This window comes from Pelmatolapia mariae, linkage group LG18, assembly GCF_036321145.2.
Source record: "Pelmatolapia mariae isolate MD_Pm_ZW linkage group LG18, Pm_UMD_F_2, whole genome shotgun sequence".
Lineage (NCBI taxonomy): Eukaryota > Metazoa > Chordata > Actinopteri > Cichliformes > Cichlidae > Pelmatolapia > Pelmatolapia mariae.
In genome coordinates, this window is record NC_086243.1 from 24557806 (window position 1) to 24579809 (window position 22004).

Sequence of the window (22004 nt, forward strand, 5' to 3'; positions counted from 1 at the left end):
AATTTTTCTTAAATGCATTCACGCGCATTTCATTTTCTCCAAGATAATTAAAGTGTGTTACTTTGATGGCTGGCCTCCTAATTTCATATGCCCAAGTGTACCGCTGCAACCCGGGCAATGCATATCTTTTAAGAGCACTTCCCACCACTCCACCCTGTGAAATTAGGTTATTTCCTCCAGATTCAATTCAAAATCATGTATAGTTGTCATATCACATCAAGGTAGTACATTGTGTTTCAGAGTGAGTGATGCAAGATTATTCCTTTAGGCTAAAATTGATTTTTCTTTTTTTTTTTTTCTTTTTTCCCTCTCCGTTCTACGCTCTGGTACAGTGGGTTGCCATATTTATTGCATGTGGAAAATTTTTCTGAGGATGTGTCAATTGGCAACACTGTAAGAGAAATCTTTTTAATGTGTCTCTGCTACAGCATGTCATTAGAGGCAATTTCCCTGCCACAAAGAGGGTCAGCAGAGGGGGTCACATTGTTTTTGTGTGCTCATTGGACCATTATCTAGAATTGGGGAAGAAGACAATTTTTGAAATTTCATTTTAATCGTTATAAGTAGCTTGGTGAGGTGGAAGTTCATCTTACACACTTGTAAAGAGGTACTATATTCAGAAATTAAATAGGACTCCCTCAGATGTGTGCACCTTATCTCATACTAATACTAGCACGCACACACACATGTGCACTATGGAGCACTTACAGAGGCTTATCCTCTTGTGGGAGGAGCTGACATTTACTCTGTAAAATTCACCTTTGGTTTGTGCCTCTGGATTTATGATATCACTCTTATCTAGATTCCATCACAATTTTTCATTACTGTTGCACGGTACCAATGTGTGACTTTCTCTCACGGCTCTTCAAGATTTGCCCTCGGAGTAAAGAATGAGTTGACTGAATAGTTTAGTCAAAGTCTGCAGTATGGAATACGGTCTGTTTGCATTAGGTCTGCAATGAGGCCCCTCACGATGGTGTTTGACTGGATGCCAGGCAATCCGTTGGCTGCAGTGGTGAAACATTAAAACCCTTTGCTTAATTAATGTTTCACCCGAGTTGCTCCAATTCTGTCAATCCCTAATTCCAGGAGGGATATTATCCTTTGCCAGTTAATAAGTTTTTAAACATCTTTTCAATTTACTTGGGAATATGTAGTGATTTGCTTAACATCTTTAATATATCTACACTATTAATCTCACAGGAGAAAGTCAGCAGCAGCAGCTGTCTTGCAGGCTCGATTTTTACCAGGAATCTTTTTTTCTTAGCTGTAATGTCCATTTTCATTCATCTTCCGGCATCACACAAACTTAAGAGCACCATCCTTGGGTATAAGCAGTCTCTCAAACACAGAATATACCGAGCACAGTCTTAGATTAATAGTTTGACAGCATATTTGTGGCAAGATAGAAACAATCACCTGAACTGTCCTTAGATTGCGTGGTTCTTTTAAAATGAATGTCTTGTAAAAAATTTCTCCCGGTTTGGGTCCAGAGATGGGCTGAATTCCAGCCCAGTGGACAGGAATGATGTTAATGCTCCCTAATGTTTGGCAGCACACAGTCTCACACTCGGTATCAGTAGTAATGAGGAGAACACTTGAAAAACAGCAAATTCCTCCAAACACGCACCCTCTATTAGACAAATCATTTTGTTCTTGCTTGGTGTGCTTGGATTGAACAAGTTATTTTTGGTGCCAACAAAACAATGACAAATTTACCAGAGATGTCTTAAATGATACCAGGCACAACAGTAATCCCACATTTTGTACTTCTTCCATAATACTGAAGGGTGGAGCTGCATAGTTTGCTTTTTTTCTGCTTTAAAAAAAAACATGAGCCAGTGTGACCTGATTTTGGTAACAAAATCTTAACATTTTTCAGGTGGCAGAAGTTTCACAAGCACAAGTGATCTGAAATGAAATTTTCAGAAACAAAAACAAACAAATACTTGGGGTGAAACTTCCAGCAACATAGCAGAGGAAACCACCCATGTTCCTTGCATGCTTTTCCTCACGCTTGTCTGTTTCTGTGGCCCGAGGACATTACGTGTGCCTCTTGAGGCAAGGCATCTCCGGTACGGAGACAGATCTGCGGAGACAGGGAACACTTGCGAAGACTGATACCCCGGCCAGGCGCCTGCTGCCATTTAACAGTCTCGCATTGCTTTGAACTGACATTTGCGTTTTGCCATCTCTCGTCCAAGTCATCACCCCAGCTCTGCTGCTGTCGTTTTAAACTTTGTATAAGGAAAGACATGCAAAGTCTACAGATGATAGCAGGTAAAGAGTACTATTCCGAAGCACGAATGAAGCCTCTAGCCTCACAGTATATATGTCTTTGAATTGTCCTTCTTGTGCAGTAGGCCAGACTTTGGATTCTGCAAAAAGTGTGATGCAGCCTTGCTCCCGAGAGAAAACACTGAGCCTGATGAGTTCCCGGCGGCCAGGCCAGGTGCTGCTTTTGGAGTCGTGGGGCCAGTGCAGATCTGTGGTGTCATGGGACGGAGGATTGACATGATAACATACCCGTACCGGCTCGCTGCGCCACCAGGCAGCACGGCCACACAGCTTAATCCTCTCTCCACGAGGGCAGAGCTGAAACACTCATCCCCTCCTCGCTCAATTCTGTCAAAACAAGGGGTTTTTGTCAGCCATGAGGGGCGTTGCATTCCTCTCCGTCCCTGCCAACGGAAGCACTATTACTGCCTGCCAATGCCCCTGGAAAAAAAAAAAAGAAAAGATATCCAATATGCATATTATTCTAATACTAGCCGTCAGTGCCTGGAATTGCTCTGCATGATAGCATAATGAATGCAGTGCCTTGTAGGTTTCTACATAAAGCTGTTTTGCCACTTGGATGAATAATTCATACTAGCCCAGAGGCAATGAATCAGCCAGGCAAGAAGTAAGAAAATTAGCTACCAATTAGTGTTTATTTATGGGAATAGTGTGTTTTACACTTAATCCTAATGCCAAAGAATGTATGTCCAAAGTACAACTTTTGGTGACCGCTTTGACCTTGATGACACAAATGAGCAGAAGGGGAGGAAGAAAAGCGGGTTTGAAAGTTTGATGAATCAGATGACCCCCATGTCTCTGTTGCCTCCCCCTCCCCTCTGTTAGGTTAGGTTATTGGACTCTCTGACTCCTGTCTCAGCCAGCCTCCAGACATACAGTATCAGAGTCGCCCTCTTAAAGCAGATTGATTTAATCTCTCGACACATGATGTGTAAGGGACTTTGTTGACGGAAGGGATGCGATGTGAGGTTTTGATGCTGCCACCAGTGAGCTAAACCTCTGTCTCCTTGGAGCGTGCAGCCCCCCCCCCGACTTCCGCCATCTTCTCCGCCAAGCCACCCCCCACCCCCACCCCACCCCCGGCTGTTCTTAGCCCAGCGCACTGGCAGCCTGCCCAGATACATTGGTAGTCGTTAGTTGTCACTGGAATGATGTGACACGTCGCTCTGATTTGCAGGGACTGTTGTTGAAAGTGATCGTTCCTGCCAAGGAGAAGCCCTCACCACGGATAAATGGACACTGAACAGCATGTGAACAGAGAGATAAAAATGGCAGAGAGAAAATAAACTAGTCATCCTTGGAGTTTAGCTCTACTTCTTTGGGGGCTGGTGGGCTTTGCAGAGGGGTTTTTCAGAGAAAGACAGATGGAGAGTTTGTGCTATCTTCTATTCTTATTACCGCTTCTCTACGTATCTCTCATGTTTAAAAATATTTGCCTAAACTTGAATGCTTCACTCTTGAAATTTGTGAAATTTGCTCAAAACAGTTTCTCAAGGTCAGCCAGTAGAGAAGATATCTCCAGCCAATTCAATGAAAGACAGACACGAGTGTAGGATGGGTTTTATAGGAATCAGACAAGCTGTCAACAGGATGATAAAGGGGAGGAAAAAAAAAAAACCTTGCCAGAGATTCATGAGGATAACTCTACAGCGTCTGCGCTCTCCTTTTCTTTCTTTTGTGAAGCTTTGATTGTGAAGAAATATGCTGCTGTGGACGTCTCGTAGAAAGTGCTTTTCACAAGCTCCAAATGTGGAGTTGCAGAACCGAAATGAGTCAGACATTGTGTTGGCCAGAAGATAAGGGAGGCCAGGTGACAGACGGCTTCCTCTGAGCTGCAGGATAAGCTCTCTTCATGTTTTTGAATTTAGTTTTTTAAAATAGAGGGCTAGGAAGAATTGAATACAATTTAAGGACTCCTTGAGCACAGATTGGACAGAATGAGGCTGGAAAAATGATTTTTACTGTATCACACTGACACTTGGGTCTTTTGTTCTGTACCCTGCTGAAGACTATTGAGTCCCTTGCATTATTTCTTTGTGCTGTTTTTGTTTGTTTGTTTGTTTTAGGTATAAAAAGTATATTCTACATAATGCTCTTGATCACCTAATGACTTAATTTAACTCTATATTTTCTTCCTAACCTGGTCAAGTGGAAATGTCGTCATGTTTGTGTGCAAATGGGTAATGTAGGATATGAATAAAACAGTCAATTTGGAAAGATACAGCCAACCAAACTTTACAAGCAAACACGTTTTTGTTTCTTTTTCTTGGATTTTGCTTGGATATTTTTATATTTTAAGCGTTCCCCAGCTGCATAGATATGTACCCGTTTGAATAAAAAAAGAAAAAAAAAAAGCAGACAAAAACAAGAAGTGCTCCAAGAGCACAAACCTCCATCAAGGCAGTTCACTCCCTGGACAGTGTTTACTTTTAAAGCAAGAGTATTTTATTTTCTGTATATTCACTTTGTCTTCTTTGGTCTTTTAAAACGTACTTGAGAAGTTTGTGATGCAGTGAAATTAAATGCAAAGTGCAGCTTTTTGTTACTGGCCCTATTGAACCCCATTTGAATAAACTTGACATAATTCTGAGTAAAATTAATTAATTTTTTTTACTTTTGTGGACAGTACATTTGTAGCATTTTTTTATTTCAAAGTTTTCTAATAAATATCCAGTGAAAGGTTTTTGATCACATGCTTGCTTTGTTTTCCAAAAACAAAGTTATATTCATTCAGGACATTATACATGTAATTAAATAGTTATTACTGCAATAAACATTACGAAGTCATAATAAAATAACGTGATATTTGGAGTTCCCTGTGTATAATTCCCTACAGGCCCATATGTTGTCAACACAGAGGTACTAAGAAACGTAGTTTTAAATGGCTCTATATAGCGTTATTGTCATCTTCAGTGATACTGGACCTTTGGGCGACTTTGGCAGCAGATCATTGTGTTTTGTGAATTTTGGAATTGGGACTAGATGGAGTAGATTTTTGTAGTTTAGCGAGGCATTTTTAAGCAGTTGGAACCATGGAACCAAGATGTTACTCACTTGAGATGATCTTCTTTACATTACTGACTACATACATAGTGCTATAAACTCTTCAGTTTGTGGACAGGCACTGCAGGTTTATGGAAACATCGTGCTGATGACAAGACCCAGTTGCAGAGTATCAAAGGCTTGAGTAAACAGCTTAGCTCAAATAAGACCATAAAAGCTCTGTGGCCCACAGCCAGGTCACTTCATGCATGCGAGTGTTAACCGCTGTGTTGCGGCACCAGCATAACCACAACAAACTGCTTTGGACTCGTAGAACACGGTGATTAAAATGCTGCTTAATTTTGACTTGTTGTAAAACATTCTTCCCGTTTTAGCCGTTTGCTGTCAGATCTGGTCTCTCAGTCGAGCAATGGAAAACTTGTTGACTTATTTCTGTGTCCCTCTGTCATCTTCCATGCTATGGAGATGATGCGATTCAGTTATGAGTCATGAATTGCTGTGCTATCATGTCTTCTCCTGAAATTTCAGGGAAGACGGCTCTTGTCACAAGCCATTGTGGTTTGTTCCATCAGACTGATGTCTGAAGCGCCTATGTTGTGTTCTCAGTCAGTAATTAGCCACAGCCCTACAACCTCGATAACACAATTATATCTGTGGCTGCTACTTTGCTCCACACCCACTGCAATAATGAATGAACTGCAGGTTAATGAAAAGTGTGTGTGAAATGGAAGATGCCTCTTGAAAAGTTTCACACATCTAATTCATTAAGCGCTGAAGCCCGGGGCACAATCCGCAAAATTGCTCCAGTAGTAAATTTACCGCTTACTTTGCAACTTCTCACCTTAATCATTAGAAAATTAAGCTTGTGAATGTCAAAACGAGGCACAGCTTGTAAATTTTATGCACAGGATGGATAATACATTTATGCACGCACATTTTCGGAAATGCTGCCGAATGTTCATCTTTTCCTTTCAAGGAGCAAATGTTTCTCTGAATATGTTATCATCATATTCAGATTTGTCATTTTGAAGTTTAGGAAGTTTGCCAACTCACTCAATCTGTCGGGTAAGTTAGCGTTTTGTGCATTGTTTGTTTTTTGTTTTTTTTATTTGTATGCATGTGGTTTATCCCAAGTGGCAGAGTTAGAAGATTCCAGTGTTCGTTCCTTGCAGGATCCATGTTTGGAGTAAGAACAGCTTTAATTGCTGGAGAGGCAAATTCAGAGGCTTTCAAGCCTGCACAGATTTTCTTTTCCTCTTTTTCTTTTTTACTGTAGTGTCGGGTCAGCACTACAGATGGTCATGTGTAAAATTGCTTGTCGGTTTCCTGCCTAAACATCTGGGTGTTGGAGTAATATCCAGTGCAACGTTTGCTGACCATATTTTGTATAATCACAAGTGTACTTTCTCAGATTCCTCCTGCCATATGGAAGCGGGGTACACAAGGTTAAATTAAAAGCTTCCTGGTTAGTTTAAATATTCACAGATGTTAAATAACTCCCTGGTTTTCTTCCAATCTCCATCTGAGGCAACAAAATCATTATTAAAGGAACATTTCTTAACAGTTTTATGCACAGACAAACAGAGATGTAAAACCTATTCTCTTATTCTTCTCTAAATTTCATGAATATACAGTTATAGCTATAAAAAGGAGATATCACCATCATCTCCAAGTTCTGTACCTTTTTAAGGATGCACGTCAGCCACATTGTGACTGGCCCTATCAGGCTTTAAAACAGCAATCCGGATGACTTACAAATCAAGTTACTACTACTAACTCTAAAACCAACTGATTTTCACCCATATGTCCTATGGGTGAAAATCAGTGGGTTTAAGAGTCCGTCAAACGTACTGTTCTGTTCTTTTGTCAACTTCCTGAGCATGGTTCAGCATACTTTAGAAAAAAATATGACTGATCAAAAATCATATTTACCACAGGTGAGATTTGGCTAACATGTCCTGATCATAAATTTCTACTGCAACATTGATGTTTGTGTCATGCTTTCAGTATTCGTTTTAAATACGTTCCAGCCTTCATGTATACATATAATAGGATTTTTTTTTTTTGTTCTTTTAAATTCACTTCCAGGGTGAATGTCTTTCATGGTGCTTAAATATGTTGGTATGTTTCTGGCTACCAACCCTGTTTGATACCCAGCTATGGAAACCTTGTTTAAGAACCTTCTGGATTGGCTAAAGATTTGCAGAGTTATTTATTTATTTAGTTTTTGGGAAAATCAGATGCTTTGCTACAGATGCAGCTATTTAGTGTCATATAGGCTATAGGGAACTCCACTGGAGGTATGAACACCATTTTTCATGAAACTGCTCACAGAAAAGGTCATTGTTTCCAGAAAGCACCATTGCTGCTGGGTTTCAAATGTGTTTTTTATTTATTTGTTTATTTTTGCATATTTCAATCACCTCAAGCAACACCTCTCTACAGGCATTATCATCAGAACTGTGGTAGATGCACCAAAAACGGTCTAGTCAAAGCATGCCAGCCAGATGGAAAATTTTGTGTATTTGATTTTTAAGAACTATCCTTTAAGGCCTGCTCCCTCAGCAACCCTGAAGCCAGCAGCTTTTTGTTGAGATGGAGCACCTCCCCCACCTCCAAATGATCCAGCCTCTGTTCATTCTCGCTCTCCCACACTAATCTTACATTGCCTGGTTGTTGTTTTGTGTGTATTGCTTTTTAATTGTCATGTAGTGGTACAGTGAAATTCTATCAGCTGGATATTCTCTTTCTATTTTGAATTGGCAGCAATTAATGTAAACGTGACTGAACCTGGTCTTGGAAGAGTTGTGATAAAGTACGTGATGTGACTAATGTCACATAAAATAAAACTTCTCTGGTTGTTATTGTATTCGGCATAGATGAGTCATGAAGACGTTTCATTAGTTTTTGATTTTAGTGTTATTAAATGTTTTATCTCCTATCTTTTTATTTTTATTTTTTTAATGCCCTGTCTGTCTTCGTTTGTTGATCTTCTCATGCTTAAACTCCTGACAGCTACAAGCCCTGCAGCATTTGGATATTGTCCCTCTTGATTTCCGTGGCATTTCTGAAACCATGTCAAAATAGCCTAAACATGGCAGTGAGTGCTGCAGTGTTGGGGTGTGAAAGAAGCTTTGGCAGCTCTCCTTGTTTTTATGATTGATTTAGCTCCTCTAGCCAAACTGATATAGGTCGAAAGGCCTGTGGGATGGTCAAGCAGAGCAGACGGCTCAAAGTGATGTCTGACTGGATGAGACGTTTTCCTCAAATGTAAGAGTACCGAGAGTATCATGACCTTTTTGGCCATAAAGAATGTAGCTATTTTTTTATTTTTTTATTTTTTTTATTTTGGAAAGACCTGAGGAATCAGGCTGACAGATTGACAGATGCCACTGTTTTTATGAAGGATCAGCCTCGAGGTACTGCCAAGAAAAGTCCGTTCCTACAACTTCTTAGTCAAACAGTTTTAGCATATTTATTTTACAATGGTTAAAGTTTGATTTACCTACTTAGTGTCAATGCCAGCTGATGTATTATGAAGTCATTTGCTTCTAGTCCAAGTTTAGAGTTGCTACAGGTTTCTAATTACTGAATTCATTCTGCAAAAAAATAAAATAAAACCTGTTAAACTTTACAGTTTTTCAAAGTTCACTTAAACAACTGAAAATAAAGTGCTCTGCTGCTGGTAAGAGGTATAAATAACTAACTGAAAATAAGACGCTGTGCACTCACATTTACCTGATGTATTTTACTTTATTAAACAAAAGCAGGTGCAACAGATTCATGAACACCCCCCCCCCCCCCCCCCCCCCCCAAAAAAAAAAACAAACAAAAAAAAAACTGGTATGTACGTCTTCATAACTTCACTAGATAACAGGACAGCAATCCTTTTATTTTTTTGCTTGTCTCCAAGCTAGTGCAAGAAAGGAAAAGGCTCATGATCAGACATAGATGAGGCTGACTGGCCAATCACTGGTCTGGGCTGATGATGCTGATTCTGGTCCCTGGCAGGTCCATTGGTGCATTTAAAAATAAAAAAATAAAAAATAAAAATCAATTATTTATAAGGCAAACAAGGTGTTTCTGCTTTTGCTCGCAATCGATCAGTGCAGGTAACTATCTGCATCTACAGCGTTGTTGTCATTATTTTTACCCATAATAAATCAGTGTTTTTGAGTGGCTGGTGGTTAAAACCTCTGTTTTCAGTCAGTATTAATACAGTATAACAAAACGATTAGCCTTGACATGTCCAGCAGCTTGGTAGTGTGATTTTTAACCTGTAAGCCCATCATGTGTGTCACTGTCCACTTGTCAGTGGTGGTAATGTTAGATGAAAGCTATTACTCACAAAACTATCACTAAAATTCAATGTGGAAAAAATAATAATTAGGAATGCTGAACGTTGATAGAAGCCAATATTTGCTTTGTTAACATGTTAAGTCATTGTACACGTGTAGTGTCTCATCATTTTTTGGTTCATTTATCTCAAGTCTGCTTTTATAAAACTAAATTGTGCTCCTTCAAAACTAGATTATAAGCTGACGTCAAGCTTTTTATTCATAAGGAATTTTTCATTGGTGTTTGGAAAACAAAAACAGGAATAAATAACAACAGATAACACTCTTAAACAACTGGCACTGGTGCTGGGATGATGTATGAATTATTGTTAACACTGTTATTGGCCCAGAATTTCACCACAAGTGCATCCCAAGTTAAAATTAATGTTGATGCATAATAAATAATGTTGCATTATAATTTCTTACTTGCTGTTCTGTCTGGGTTTTTAGTGTTAATGGATGTATAATTTAAAGCGAAAAACAACACAGCTCTCTAATACTGATTTGTACCGCAGTTGCCATGGCAGTGTTAGAAGATTTAAAGTTTTATAGCATATGGGTCAGACTTTAAGCTGACACTGAACTCCTGCAATGAATGTCAAGTCATTCAGAGTATGTTGTGCATTACGAGATCCTTTTTAATCATGGGCATGTACAAGCTAGTTTGTCTGCTAATGTATATATTAGTCAGAATAGTTCATATCTAAATATGTTTGATCAAAATAGCTGTGTAAATCAAATGAAATGAAACTTCTTTTTTGCTAGTATATACTGCTGTTGCTTGGTAACTTTACCCCTCAGTCTACTGTATTCTGCTGTCCTAGGTCCAAAAAAATAAATGCACAAAAAAATCCCCCCAAAAACCTCAACATTTTATGAATATCTCACCCATGTATGTGTAGCAGGAAAACTTGCTACACATGTGTAATGGTCTTTTTTTTCTTTCTCCCCCCCCCCACTTTTTTTGACTTTCTTTCTGGCTGCTTATTTCCAAATGGCTCAGTGAATTAGCTCTTAAATACACATCAAACTATTTTTTTATAGTATGTACAGTATGTTCCCTTTAGACTTTTTCTTTCTATCAATTCTGGCCTGTTAAGTGCTCCTCAGGAAGCACTTTCAGTGATTATGGCAATCAAAGCATCACACAGTTAAGACACTTGACACTTTAAAAAAGAAATCTTAACTCATTTGTACTTAGCCCAGTATTCCTGTTGTGATGTGGACTAATTTGACCCCTTTTTTTTTAAATATGGGTTTTTTTGTTTAAATCAAATTAATTGTAGTGGTTTTGACGGCAGCTGGAAGTGGACGTGGTTAAAGACTAGCATGGTTCTGTGGGCCTTGGCTTGAAGCAGAATTACTGAATATAACTGGTTTCTGCTTTGTTCTCAAAATTTATTTGTTTTCCTTTTTTTTAAATTTTAAATTCAATTTAATAATTAAATTGTATTTAAGTTATGCTACCATTATTTTGTGGAACGTGCACATTCACTAGCTCTACAGTCTCTTCACACCAGGCATCCTTGATCATAAATATCCTCTTCTGTTCACCTGGATTGTGCTTACACAATGACTTGATAGGAACATTTTTCTCACTGTTAATGAAAAATACTGCCAAGCAACATGATGAGCGGTGCTGTGTCTGAGACGTTTCTGTACTCTAAACATCTAGTGCTCGCAATCATTCATGGTATGGTCGCTAAATTGTAATATTCTCCTGAATGGTACAAGACAGAGGGCGGTCAAGATTGGAAGACCAAACTCTCCCAAAGGAACACTCTGCAGGAGCTCGAGATTCATCTAAAACATTAAAGGCTGCTCTACGCTCTGTGATGTGCGAGGTTTTGATAGGACACTTAAATCAGAAAATAGGTCATGAGCAGTCATACAATAATTGGATTTAAAAATTAATAATATTAATGAGACTGGGGGAATTCCTTTGTTTCCTTGACTTATTCATACCACTTGACTGTCTGAACCGATAACAAACCAGCTGAAAATACTTTATTCTGTTGCTCACTGCATAGAGGCTTTGTTATCTTGTTAACAGTAGTTTAAAAATAAATATGCATGGTATTTTTTATTTTGATGTGTTTTAAGCTACTATGCACAATATATACTGTAGGCTTTTCCCATTATTTATAACCTTTGTGATTATTTATTTGGGGTTTTATACACTTAAAATAACCTATAATAAGTTTAATACTAGGAATACAGGTAATAGAGTAATTCAAATAAAATGCTGATGGTTGGCCATGGAGAAAACGGGGAGCTTGGGGGGATCATCTGGCAAGTAGGAAAAACATTTCTGGGTACCGTTGGTTACTAATCTTGCAAAGTGGAGTTTATCATTTATGTAATATTTTCATATTTTGGGATGAAAAAATGCCTATTTACTTTATTGTCGATACTTGGACGAGAAGACCAACATAATGGAAAATGATGCTACTCCCAGTAGACAGTTATCTTGGCGTAAAACTGCTCTGTCCGAGGAAACAAAATGCACCTGCCACTTCTAAAGTTACTAATCAATACAGTGCGTCCATAGTAGGTTGTTCTCTCTATTCCCAGTTTTCATGTTAAGCTAAGCTATTTGGTTTCTTGTTGCAGCTTCATATGCAGGAGATGTGTGTAGTATTGATCTTTTCCTCTTACACTCAGGCTCCTTTCCACCGTTATTGTTTATACAATGACTATTTAAGTGGATTGGTCATGGTATATTCCCAGCCTCATGCAATCTTACATAAATATGATTTGTACAAGTTATGAACAGCAAACTACACAAATTTTGTAATATTTTGGCAGATAACCTGAGCTGAATTTAAAGTGAAATTGTCCATGATAAAATTATGTGACCTGGCATGAATGAAATCCCACACATTTAACAAGGCTTCGCTGCATTTGGCTACAACTTTCGGCTTATGTGATTATCTTTGACTTGGTGCCTTATTTGAAACAATCTTACTGCCAATATCATTGTGATCATGGGCAGCATTTTCACAGTGGCTACCAGCTGTACTGTCATTTACAGAAATGGCTTTAGGCTCCCAGGATAAATTCAGGTGCATTCTATATTATTAGGTGTTTCATATAGGAGAGAAATGTCATGGTAACTGCTGTTGGTGATCTCTATTCGTCTAATTATCTGCATTGTTTTAAATGTCATGTCTGTAAGAACTCAGACTGTAGTTAAACAGAGTAAGACATGTTTCCTCCCACTTGTTTTGAGATCCACACTAACTGGAATGTAAGCCCTCCTGTTGCTAAGCACAACAAGAACAAGGTGGATGCTTTGAAAGCTGGCCTGATATTGGCTCCCCCCTTGACCCAAGAGGATTAAGCTGGACTGTGAGTCTTTCCTTTCAGGTGCCTGATTTATGGGGCTTCAGTAGAGAGACAAAGGGTCTGAATGTGTTTGAAGTCTGTGAGTGAAAACCCTAAGATGGCACTTTGAAAAAGCTCCCTCTGGGATTTAAATCTCCTCAGCCACACCTGTCAAGGCAGAGCTCAGATCCTCATCGTAACCTTTCACCTGGGCAGGCATCAGCTTTCCACCTGTGCGCCGCCTGCGTACATGCTGATCAGGGGTTCCGAGCATGACGTGGTTGTGCGGCGAGGGATTAAACACGCCACGTATGGCGTGATTGACGATATGTCACGACACAGAGCAAAGCAATGATATTTCATCAAGCTGATAAGTCTGCGTGAATGCACAAGCGTTGCCTCGTGGCCTAGATTTTCCCTCCTTCTCAAGAGGGATTGATTCAACCTTTCTTTTATTCTTCTACATTTTCTAATTAGCTTTAGTGATTTCCTAATTCTTTGACATTCAACCTTGAATTATTCCCTCCTCTACACATAAAAACAAGCATTTGTTCCAGTTCTGGAAAACTAACAAAGCATGTTAATGTTCTTGTTTATTCCATGATCAAACATAATCATTCTCTCCTCTGGAGGAAATTTCCCTTTGGGCTAATTTCTGGCATTGTTACTTGCATGTTTGACAAATTAGACTCAGGGAAACTCTGTGAGAACGGGGGAAAGCTACTGATACTGACATTAGCATTTCATCCTCTTTGTTGCACTATTCAGGCAGAATTCAAAGGTTTGTTGACTTAGCAGGTTTTGGGAGGATTGAAGGGGTTCGGTGTAAAGGGTCATCCACTGTGGGATAGGGGTGTTATATATTGCAGCGAGCCAAGGGGTTTTTAACACTGAACACAGACTAGGATTTTATTCCTTTTCTCCTCCAAAGGGCCTCCTTTTTCGCTATAAACCAAGGAGAATTTACCTCTTATACTATCCCCATTGATTGAAGCTCAGACCAGTGGTCCATCACACCTGGATCAAATGTGAAACCAAGCTGGAGGAAGTTTTAATTTCCAGTCTTACAGTACTGAGCCAAAACCGTGTGGCGAATCAATGCAGAGGGTTAATTCCACTTTAAGCCTTCTTCACAAGTTGATTCTGCAGCAGTGGATACACATCGACAATGGCAAAGCATTCAGACAGAGCAGCATGTTTCTTTGTTTCCTTTTTTTTTTTTTTTTTTTTTTTATCCACAATATCTGAGAAATAAAGTCTTAGCATTTTTCACAGCTTCTCATCACCCACGATGCTGCTTCTCCTCTGTGGTTTGAACCAGCGCAACAAATATAAACAGTGATTTTAATAAAGCGCCTTTTATGCTCTGTCACCGTATCATTTCAGGGAGCATGTTGAACACCAGGAAATGGGGAGCCAAACAAGCCTATTTCCCCCTCTCATTCAGTGCATCAACAGGCATTAAGCAGGATAGGAAACAGCCTATTTCTCACTCTCTCTCAGGAGGGCTGAGGCACTGAGACAGACTGTAGTTCTCTCTGTTTTGGAAGCAAAAATGAGGATGCTGGGAACAATTGGAAGAGAAGCCATTGTTAACTTGTTGTCTGAGTTGGAATGAAGCCACACTCGGTGTAAAATAAATACCATGCGCAGCAGGTACTTGTCTTCTTCCAGAATTGATTGAATCTGATACTAAATATTTGTGGGCTTTTCTGCTATCTCTTAACTTCTCAAGTTAACCTAAGCCTCCCTGAAAACTTCTCGTATCTGTGATTCAGATTTCAATTTAGTGGAAGAAAAAAAGGCATAATGTTTGGTGTTATCACCACAGGGTACTTCCATGCAGACAGACCTGAAGTCCTCATTTTTATTACTTAGGGGAAAATGACAATAAGGATCTGCCATGTCTCTGAGTTAGAATCCATATTCATCTTAATTGGTGCCTGGCAGGTTATACAGAATGGAGATGGATTTGAAGTCATTTACTGGAAGTTCTTGACAGGCGCAGTGGAAGGGAACGTCAAGCCCTGTGCTGGCATGCAGCTTGAAAATCATCTGTCAAAATTTAGCATATCTAAGGAGAAGGCTGCCTGTCATCTTCAATGTACATCTATCTGCGCACAAGGGTGGATTTGATCAGGAACTATGTTGTACCCCTGATGTAAAGCACATTCATCAAGTTGATATTTGGTTGACAAGGAGGAAAAAAATATGCAGAGAAGCCAAAGAAGTTTTTATAATGAGAGCCTTTTGAACTAAACATAGTGCCAAAGATTTATTTTTAAATAATGAATTTCTGAATGGTATTTTCAAAGTACAATGTTCATAACTTGTCCTAATCAGGACAACGAAAAACAGAAAGTTTTGTTCGTTCACAGTAGATGTGGGTTGTCGGTTTTGTTTTGCAAAACATCGCTGACAAGCACATTGGCTTCTTCGGGCAGATTATCAGTGGAAAATCTACACTCCAACTTCTTTATTTCCCCCCAAATCAATGTGGTGAACAGCGAGACGTGATTGATAATGATATTGAGATTGATTGTCTAAATCCCTTCCCACAGTTCAAAGTCCCCAAACAGATAGTGTATATATACATGCAATTCAGTGCAGAGATAGAACTTGGCAGGAGCTGCCAATAGATAAGTGAAATAGGGCCAGAGTGAAAAGGCCTATCAGTCTCTAAGGGGTTTAGCAGCAGGATTCTGAAGCTCTAAACTGGCCGTGGTGGAGGAAGATAGTCGACATTGGTTTTAAATTACCCAAGATTGCCTTCTGGTTTCAGTCTGCGGGGATGCCAGCAGACAAGATGTTTGTTAAAACAAGTGCAGACATTCAGGCAGATTGGGGCGAAGGGCAGACCTGTGATTTCCTGGCATGACAGAACAGGTTGGAAAGCTGGTAATTGCAGAATTGGCAGAGGGGCTAAGAAGGTCTTGCGGCAATGATATCTGCCACTGGGACTGGACCGGTGGAAAAGGGGTCGCTATCCTCTCTGGGAGGATATTGTGTTTGATGAATTAGATCATAATGGCACAATTGGCAATGTGCTTGCTTTGCAACATGGCATATACAAGTCAAGATTGCAGAGTAGAAATTTGTTAATATACAGTCCTGCTAAAAACTTAACAAACAGAAGTAAAATCAACAAAACTAACTTTCAAGGAACAATTCTCAGTTTTCTTACATGGAGTTCTATCAGTCGCCTTAGGACAAGGACACTCTTGGCTTACCAAGCAATAATCTGACACTCAAAAGCCTAGAAAATCACCACTTGTCACTTTTAGTTTTTATACAATTAAATAAAGCTTGGATGCATAATAATAGTTGAAGGTAATAGATTATTAAGAATATTTACAAAGTCTGAGACTGGGATCATCTGTCACAATCATATTAGCCTCCCAGAATTTGATGCCAAGTAATAAAGACAGTCCAATCAGAATAAATAGACTACAAAAAGTTTTGATCTTGCACACAAACATATGTAGCATAACAGAGGAACGCTGTGTACAACCTCACTGTGGAGCTGTATTCAAAAAATATATATTTTTGTAAGTATTTAATGCTTCACCACAGATGTACTTTCTCAGTATTGCATTATCACCCTCGCGGACCCTCCCACACTCCTTCGCCTGCAATCACAGCAATGTGCGCATAGTGCTTCAGTACAGTACTAAACTTACATACACACACACACACACAGAGCTTTTAATGCTGAAAGTTTACTTTGTTACAGGTGCACTAACAAAAGGCCTTTTAAGTCTGACTTGAAAATCTTTAGGAGAAATTGGCTCTAGCATTGAGGGGTTGAGGTATTGATTCTGGCCTCTGGCTCAGTCCAGGAAAAGATGGATAGATTTCTTTGAAATGCACTCTGCGTGAGAATATAAAGACTATTGTGTGTTCTCACTCAGGAATAAATTGTTTCATGACATATCTAGGGCCACCTTTTTTAGCTTCAAGCTGCCTGCTTCTCTTGAAAGGGGAATGTTGACAGGGTGGAGCACATTCATCTGTACTCCCAGACTACGCACACCTCATAGAAGCTTTTATTGAAAGTTAAATCTCCTTCAGAGAGTTGGCAGCCTCTCGTTGGGATATCTGTTTCAGCAGCTGTCGAGGCTGATTATATGGGGGTTGTGCCACACACTGGCAGCGATATAAACCTCCTACAGAGAGAAGAACTATTATGATGCTATTGACTGATGCATTCATCTGCATGAATGTGTTACAATATGTTGACTCAGAAGCACTTGCTTGTATTGATGACATTCAATATGTGCTCTGTGATTTTTATTTTTTTATTATTTATTTATGGCACCAACAGTGGTCAAGCCACATATTCAAGAAAGCCTATGAAGCCGTGTAAAGACGAGACGCTTTAATGTTTACATCAGCAAAGAACAGTCTCACAGCATGTCAATAACAACTTGTAGGCATTATAGGAGACTTCCCAATACTGAATATGATACCAATTGGCTTGTGCAGCAATTAAAACAATTAACATTGATTCATTGCTTGTTCTACACCCTGTTACCCTGTCCTAATGACACCTTGAAATTGTCAATGAGAAAGCATTGTAGGTTATTTCCACTCGCTCTTTTCAAATATCAAATCCAGATACCATTAATCAGGAAACATGGCTGCAGAGAGACTGTATCAGCCCTTTACATTATTATTTACCATTATATTTGTAATTTATTCTTAAACTATAGTCATTTTCATTGTTATTGTATAAACTTTTTATGTCACATGCTGCTAAAAATGGCAGATTACCATCCTTGTGTGAAGTGGTGTTATAGATATAAGTTGTATTTATGCTCATGGCTTATTTCATCCACCTGCAAATGTATGGCACTGAATGTTTAGGGTTTTTAATGGCTTTTTTTATTCAAATTAAATGGGCAACATGAGAATCATTAATGGAGCTGTTAATGATGTCTTTTGAAGAGGATGAAGTTTCAGACAGCCCCCTCCCAGTTCTGCTGATTTATTATTAAACACAGTGGCATTTACAAAAAAAATAAAATAAACCCATTAGAATTAAATTAGAAATGGGTTTCTACTTCATCTTCTTTTAAATGGCCTTTTTCTTCTTCAGTGTTCGAAATCTTCGCTCCTCTCCCACTGACTCGGAATATATTTTTCTCCTCGTCAGTGCCATCGATTTGAATATCAAACACCAATAAAAGCCACCTCTTTGATTTGTTTGAGCTCCATCATGCTGTGAGAAGAAGGTGGGTGGCACAAAGTGAAGGATCTTGGAACTATCGAGTCAAAATATTGATGGAACGGAGCCAGTCCCTGTGACGCTGAAGCCAAAGAATCATGTTAATCATGTTATGTTCTCCAAGTTACATCTTGGCAACGCAGGCATTTTTATTTATTTAGAGTGCAAGTTGAGTGAGCAATGGAGTACATGCTCTTTTCCAGCACCGCCTTCATACGCCTAGAGTTTTGCAGTGTCGCTGGGCGTGGACGACCACAGCTTTTTATCAGTTACTGAACAGCTTTAAGTGAGCCGATGCAGGTTAATAGCTTTGCTTAAGAGCGTACCGATAATGATTTTTAGTATTGCTCACCAAGATTCTCAGCTAGTCATTGAAGTTTTCAGCCACCTGTCACTGATGCTTCACAGTAAAACCCTCTCAGGTCTAAATTATCATTCATGAGCAGTAACTTTAACAAAAAGGATTTCATTTTCCTTTTTCTTTTTGGATGAAATTTAAATAGCTTTTGATTTATCAGTTTTCTTTTTGAGCCAAGACTTGGGATCAATATTCAAAAGCCACTAATCACATAGTGTGTTGGCAAAGGGTTACAGGTCAGAACAATTATAAGTACAGGTTTTACAGGCTTTGCACATTGTACAATAAAAGTACAGGAGTGTAAAATCACAAATTAAGTTGTTTTTTTTTTTTTTTTTTGTTTAATTCTTATTATTTCAGAACATTATGACAGCAAAATAAGCAATCGCAGCAGAACGAAGCTAATCCAATCATGCACGGTAACAGTAAATTGTGCAATGATAACGAACGTCAACATGTTCAACCATACTTACTTTTGGTCCGTCCTGTCATCAGGGCAAGCAAAGGTTTTGTGAGTAACATTAGTGGCTCTGCTTCACAAACATCCCTGCGAGAACAGTCTTCTATTTTATGTCATTGTGTTCCATCTTTTGAGAAAAGTACCTACTGTTTGCTTATTGAATGCATGACTAATGTTTGAAGAGCAAATTCTAAAGTTTAAGATGAAATTCATTTGCATCAGAACATTGTTTTTAAAGCTAAATTGGTCTGTGACTGCACATTCAACAACAAACTTGTCAGAGTAAACTATGGTCATATCACTCACTTCATTCTTAGCAAACAGCCACCCACTTGGCTACATATTTAGTTTAAACAGACCAATATAGTGATATCTCCTGGACTTGTTGCCTTCCTGTAAAATAACCTTAGCTTAATTCTGGTTTGATGTTTTAACTCATGAACAGTATTTAGTTAATTTTCTTTATCATGTCTGACTGTCTTGACTGTCACCTCTTAGCTGCTCTCAAACTTTGGAGAGACATTTGCATTTTACAAAGTCCTTGTAAGCAAGTCTTGCTATCTTTGTAACATCCACAATTCATAGAACCGTAGTTATATCTATAACTCTTGTTCAGTGGTCACGTTGACATAAAACCTTAGGTATAGATTCATGCGTGAAATCTAATTAAAACCGCAAAAATTGGGTTTAAAAAGCTTGTATCTTATAATTTAACCAGGCAAACACAATGTTTCCCAACACTAGCCCATTTGTGTCAGGCATTTGCAAATCATGCTTGCAGCAGGTCCAACAACACAGTTGGCTTGAGGTTTCCTGGTTCAGCTCTTGTAAAGCAGATGATTAGGTCTGCTAGATTTCTTTCTCCAGTCTCACCATAGAGGTACATCCTAGTGAACGTTCACTAGGATGAACCTTAAATAAGCCCTGTGTCTCTCATTAACAAGGGAATGAATTTCTGGGCAAGCTCTCAAAATGCCTCAACAATTTTTACTTTTTTTTATTACCTGTGATACTTTGGCAGTCTCTTCCTTTTCTATGTCCGCCCCCTCATAAAAACAGACAAAGCAACAAATATATCATCAGCTGTTGCCCTGTGGATCTAGGTATTAATTATCCTGTGTTCTCCTCATTTGGCCACTCATTTGCACATGTACTGTAAATGTCACCAGAGAAATAAATGGGAAAACAAAAGCCCCAGCTCGTAGCCTTTATGCAGCAGAATGTCAGAGGGAGCTTGTAAGAGATGAGATATTGGTTTTGGCCTAGCATAGATTCTGGCTCAAAGGACATTCCCAGAGGCAATAAAATTTGTATGTAATCCGTGTTTAGAAACTTATTAACAGTGTGCCAGCAAACATTCTCAGATTTGCCATTTGGATTCATTTCTGGCGAGGAGCGGTATATAATGTGCTGTACATCTGTTATCAACAGAGACCTAATGTAATCATGTGAAGCGGCGCTGTGTAATTTCTTTGCTGTCTCTGAAAATGACGAAACGTGGTTTTAAAATAGTCTTTCCAGTTCACGTTTTTGACTCTTTCCAGCCAAATATTGTTTAGGCTTTTTTTTTTTTTTTTTTTGTAGATTCATGAGTGGGTTGAAAAGCACTTTTGGAGGGAGGCAGCTCAACTCTCACTTCTTTGTGTGGCCTTTAAGGTGCGAGGAATAAAGGGGTATTTGTATTCATCGATCACACGCCAAGCCCGGGTGAAGCCTGGCCCTAATGGTTGCTTGCTGTCATTTTGCAAGCAGCTTGTAAAAAGGATTAGAGTGGCTTTGTGGAGTAAGAGCGCATGAACAGCAAAGTTCTGCGGTCGGCAAGGAAAATAAATCAATTTATCCCTGATGGTGGTGTAGTTTGGAAACATAATGCCTAACGATGATGGAGTTTGGACACTTCATACTTGTCATTGTGAAATTGGACTGCCGTGTTGCTAATGATGGTAATGTATGTTGTGCCTCGCCTACAACAGCAATCCTTCACTCTGTCTCACTTAAATGCATCTCATTGTCTGGCATATTACATTATGAATACCGCTGACAAAAAATAGGCGACTTTAATTTATACATTCATTCATTTGAGCAGGAAGTTAATGGAAAACTTGAATAACCATATAAATTTCTTCCTTTTGTCACAGGCGATTGTACTTTTGAGAAGCCACTGGCGGCATGTGGATACAGCCAAGGCCGAGATGATGACCTCGACTGGGAGCAGGTCAATACCAGAGAGAAGTCTCCATCAGATCCATGGATGCCCTCAGGTAAGGACATGGCTCCTAGCTCAGTGAAGGAAAGAAATTATTCTGTCATCATACTGAGAATACTTCGTTGTGATAGGTTGCCCATTTGACCCATTTGTATGGCCTGTTCAGTCCTTTTGCCAAGTATCCGTGGCAATTTTACGCAATGTGGTGTTGGGGTGGAGAGCGCCCACTGTCTTATGAGGGGTGCTCGTCTGCAACAGTGTTTCGATGGATGGTTTTGTCTCAAAGCGACAAACTCATGAATGCCAGAATCCAAGGTTTCCAAACAAAGCCCTGCATTATAACAAAATGATCACATCGCCTGTTAGCGGTTTTAATGTAGTGGCTGGTTGGTGTATTTGAGCAGGTACTACTCTTTAATTTTGTAAGCATTTGAAGAGAAAACAATATTTCAGCATTCCTCGCTCGTATTCCCACACCATGCCCTTAAGTTTTATTGATGTGAGATGTTGATGCGTCTTGTTTCCACAACAGTATCTGATACACAGAATCTTTGGGACAGGCACATGAACTAAAACAAAAGCAACATTTGATATCAGCGCACTCTGATCCATGTTAATTGAAGAAGTCTATCTGTCGGCAACATATTGAAGTTCATTAAAATGCTTTCCCTGCGTTTTGTGTCTGTTGCACACAATTTGTCTCTTTAATGTTCCATTGATCGCTTTTCATTTGATTTGAAATGCAGACATATCACCGCCACTGAGCAGAAGGCACCTAAAGAGTTAGA

The 22004-nt window shown here is 39.2% G+C and overlaps 1 protein-coding gene across 4 annotated transcripts in view; it reads left to right on the plus strand.

The window, feature by feature from the left end:
* LOC134616257 (receptor-type tyrosine-protein phosphatase mu-like) overlaps positions 1 to 22004 on the plus strand; it is a 156409-nt gene that overhangs the window by 15471 nt on the left and 118934 nt on the right. For all 4 annotated transcript variants that reach the window (XM_063460984.1, XM_063460986.1, XM_063460985.1 and 1 more), the window contains exon 2: positions 21149 to 21271. In XM_063460984.1, the coding sequence (XP_063317054.1) occupies positions 21149 to 21271 (123 nt within the window). The remainder of the gene's footprint in view (positions 1 to 21148; positions 21272 to 22004) is intronic.